The sequence below is a fragment of the Octodon degus genome, unplaced genomic scaffold (assembly GCF_000260255.1).
Source record: "Octodon degus isolate 3935 unplaced genomic scaffold, OctDeg1.0 scaffold00123, whole genome shotgun sequence".
In the NCBI taxonomy this organism is placed as follows: domain Eukaryota; kingdom Metazoa; phylum Chordata; class Mammalia; order Rodentia; family Octodontidae; genus Octodon; species Octodon degus.
In genome coordinates, this window is record NW_004524699.1 from 5,348,398 (window position 1) to 5,351,731 (window position 3,334).

Here is a 3,334-nt window from a genome sequence, read left to right on the forward strand (position 1 = left end):
CTTTCACACAGATCAGCTTGTTTACTCTCTCCACAGAGCCGGCCACAGATGCGATGAGCTTCTCTTCCCCCATGTATGTGCCATGGCCCCTGCAGCAAGACAAGGGCGTGGCGCACTGAGTCCAGAGTGACGCGGGAGGGCCCGCAGTCAGTCGGATGCCGCGCTCCTCAGCTCCGCCGGGAGCGGCCTCCGGCCTCATGCGGTCTGCCCGCTCGCGCGGTCCCCAGCAGCACCGAGCCCCCCTTCCTCGGCCTCCACTCCCACCACACTCCCCCCACACTGCAATTCTCACCAAGTGTCCTGAGTGACATGTGGGATTTACTATTCACCTGTTTACCCGTAGAAAGAACACAAATTCTACCACTTTGTTCACTACTATACTTCAACCATACAGAACATGAATATATGCTGAAAGAATGAATCAATGAGGAGTGTGTGTGTGTGTGTGTGTGTGTGTGTGTTGCTAGGGATTGAATCTAGGACCTTAGTAGTGAGCTACACCCCAGCCCTTTTTATTTTCACCCGGGGTCTTGCTAAGTCAGCTGCTGAATTGCCCAGGCTGAGCTTGAACTCGGGCTCCTCCTGCCTCAGCCTCCTAGAGAGCCTGGATTATAAGTAGGCACCACCATGCCCAGCTGAAAAACGAATCCTGAGTTTTCATAGCATTCAATAACCTTAAATTGGGCCAGGGAGATGGCTCGGTAGAATAAGCACTTGCCTGGCAAGCACAGGGGAGCCAGTTCAAGCCCCGGTTCTGAAAAAAAAAAAAAAAAAAAAAACCTTAAACTAAAAGGTGCATTATCAATGAAATTATGGAAAAATAAAATTAAAAAATAATAAACTAAAAGGTGCAAGGGCACTGCCATAAAGGCTTATTCTTCCCTCTGTGCTCGTGAGGAGGCACTGCACTACTGCCAGTGAGGCTTGCGATGGGTCTCGCTTTTCTTCCATCATTTATGTAATCCTTCCTACCCTGCCAGACTTACAGACGGAGCGCTGCCTGTGGGGAGACTGGGCCGGCTGGCCCCACCCTGCCCCCTTCACTCTAACGCACCCTGCTGCTCTTCTACCCTTAGACACAAAATCTTACAGGGGAGGTGCCTGCAGCACGGTGTACGTTTGCCCTAAATCCAAACAATTACTGACCCTAAAACCGAGCTTCCGACAAGGAGGCAGGAGGCAAAAACATGGGTGTCTCTGTCCTCTCTGGCGGCGGAAAACCGTACAGAGGCCAGGACCCCCAACTCTCCCCAATGTCCCCAGGCCCGGAGATCCGGACTTCGTGAGCCACGAGGGGTGGCCACACCAGTAATTCTACCACTCCGAAGTCTGGGGCAAGAGGATGGCTCCGAGTTCGAATGCAGCCAGAACTATTGTGTGAGTTCAGGGCAACCTGGAATACCACGGTGAGCCACTCCCGTCCCCCACACTCTCTTCCCCCCAAAAATTAGTCCTTGCGGACAGGATCCATAACACGGCCGGCAGAAAACCAGGAGGGTTCAGGGCCAAGACGAACAAGCAAGACACAGGGAAAACCGGGGACACGGCGAGGGGATGCTCAGCAGATGCGCCGGGCCCCGCGAGGACCCCAAAACTCAAGGGGGCCAGCAGGCCCCGCTCCCGGCGACCTCGGGCCCCAACTCCCCACGTACCGCATGAAGCCCGTGTCCGTGGTGATCGTGTCCCCCGGCACCACCAGGTGTTTCTTAGTGTCGCGGGCCAGGACCTCGCTGAGCGGCTTGCGAGCCGCGGGAAGCCGCATCTCCATCGCCATCTTGCCGCCGATCGTTTGCGCAGGCGCCGCTCGCCCGCCGCGCCCCGGACGCCGGAGGGAGGCAGGGCTTCGGAGCAGCCACCAATGGGAGCCCACGAGGCCACCACCGCGCCGACTGCGGGCGGTCCTGACGTGTGCCCAAAGGGAAAGGCGGAGCCTAGTCGCCGTGCGTACTGGGGGCAAAGGAGCACGTGTGGAATCATAGAATCTGTATTATTGCGGAATAAGAGAAACTGCCCGGTACGGAAACTAGGATCTGATTGTTTTGTGCGGGACCGCTCAGGAGCGTAGAGGTGGGAAATCTTCATAAAATACTTCCTGAACCAACAGAAGGGAGACAGACCCCTTCGCGTGCCACGCCCAGTGGCGGCCCCAGGTCCTGCATTTCAGCCGTCGTCTCCGCCCCGCAGCGCTCCCGAGGCCTCCTCTTCCTCCGCGTGGTTTACGTGGTTCGCCTGCCTGGATTTCAGTGTCAGGGAACTGGCGTGGCAGGCTCTTCCCCACCCCCACCCCCGGGACTGTAAAGAGGAGGACGTAAAGTGACTTCCTCGGCCACCCCTGCTGCGGCCGTGTCCTCGGTAGACCGAGGGAGCTCCTGAAGCCCCCTCAGGGATTGTTTCATAGATCTCCAACACGACAGCCTTCCCTTCACCTAAGCAAGGCTCACATCTGTGCTGGCAGGAAAGCCAACCCCGACGGGCAATCAGTCGGTGACAAACGCTAGCGCCCAAAGGGTCCCGACTAAGCTGGCAGCGGGACCTCGCCTCCTCCGGGTCTGGAGCCGAAAAAGTCCGGGGATCGCCCAGCTGCTGCGTCGGGCTGCGGCCACAAGAGGGCGACGGTGGCCTTTGATCCAGCGTGGCCTCGGCGCGCAGCTGAGCGGCCAGACCGGAGGAGAGTCCTAAACCCGCGCGGGGGTGGGGGTGGGACTTAATAACGCTGAGACGGTCACACAGGGGGAAGTCGAAGCCCCCAAAGACCGGCACTCGCATCAGCAGTCTCCTCAGCCTTTTTTAGTTCTTTATACATTCTACCTATTAGTCTTTCTCCTGAGGAACATCTGCAAAAAAATTTTCCCGCTATGTGAGTTGTCTCTTCACCTTGTTTTTTTGTTTTTTTTTTAGACTTATTCCAAGCTGTATTTATTTTGTCATGCTTTTCTGTGCTTAAACATTTTTCAGCCAACTCTTATGCACATACTTAAGATATCAAATTCTGAAGAAAAACTACCCAGGAAAAACATTCATGCACAATAACATCTTTCTTATTCTCTGAACAACTCAGTTTACTTCTAACAAGAACATCAGAAAATTTCTTGTCAAAGAAGCATGACCTTTAAAAGGAAAGACCTGACAACCAGATAAACTACACACCATTTGCAGAGGGATTCGGTCTCTTCACCTTGTTGATGGTCCCTCTTGCTGCACAAAAGCTTCTTGATGAGATCCCAGTTGCTCTTTGTGCTATTTCCTGTGCAGTTGGGGTTTGTTCATAGTCTTCACCTGCGCCAATGTCTCCACCTGCGCCAATGTCTCCACCTGCGCCAATGTCTCCACCTGC

At 54.9% G+C, this 3,334-nt stretch overlaps 2 protein-coding genes across 2 annotated transcripts in view; both read right to left on the bottom strand.

Moving 5' to 3' along the window:
• Exosc2 (exosome component 2) overlaps positions 1–1,774 on the bottom strand; it is a 10,084-nt gene extending 8,310 nt beyond the window's left edge. The window contains exons 1-2 of the mRNA XM_004640449.2: positions 1,653–1,774; positions 8–89 (exon numbers count right to left, since the gene is read on the bottom strand). Coding sequence (XP_004640506.1) covers positions 8–89; positions 1,653–1,774 — 204 coding nt within the window. The remainder of the gene's footprint in view (positions 1–7; positions 90–1,652) is intronic.
• Positions 1,775–2,160: 386 nt separating this feature from the next.
• Prdm12 (PR/SET domain 12) overlaps positions 2,161–3,334 on the bottom strand; it is a 30,073-nt gene continuing 28,899 nt past the window's right edge. Inside the window, exons 7-9 of the mRNA XM_004640564.1 lie at positions 3,277–3,330; positions 2,494–2,675; positions 2,161–2,229 (exon numbers count right to left, since the gene is read on the bottom strand). Of these exons, the coding sequence (XP_004640621.1) occupies positions 2,161–2,229; positions 2,494–2,675; positions 3,277–3,330 (305 nt within the window). The remainder of the gene's footprint in view (positions 2,230–2,493; positions 2,676–3,276; positions 3,331–3,334) is intronic.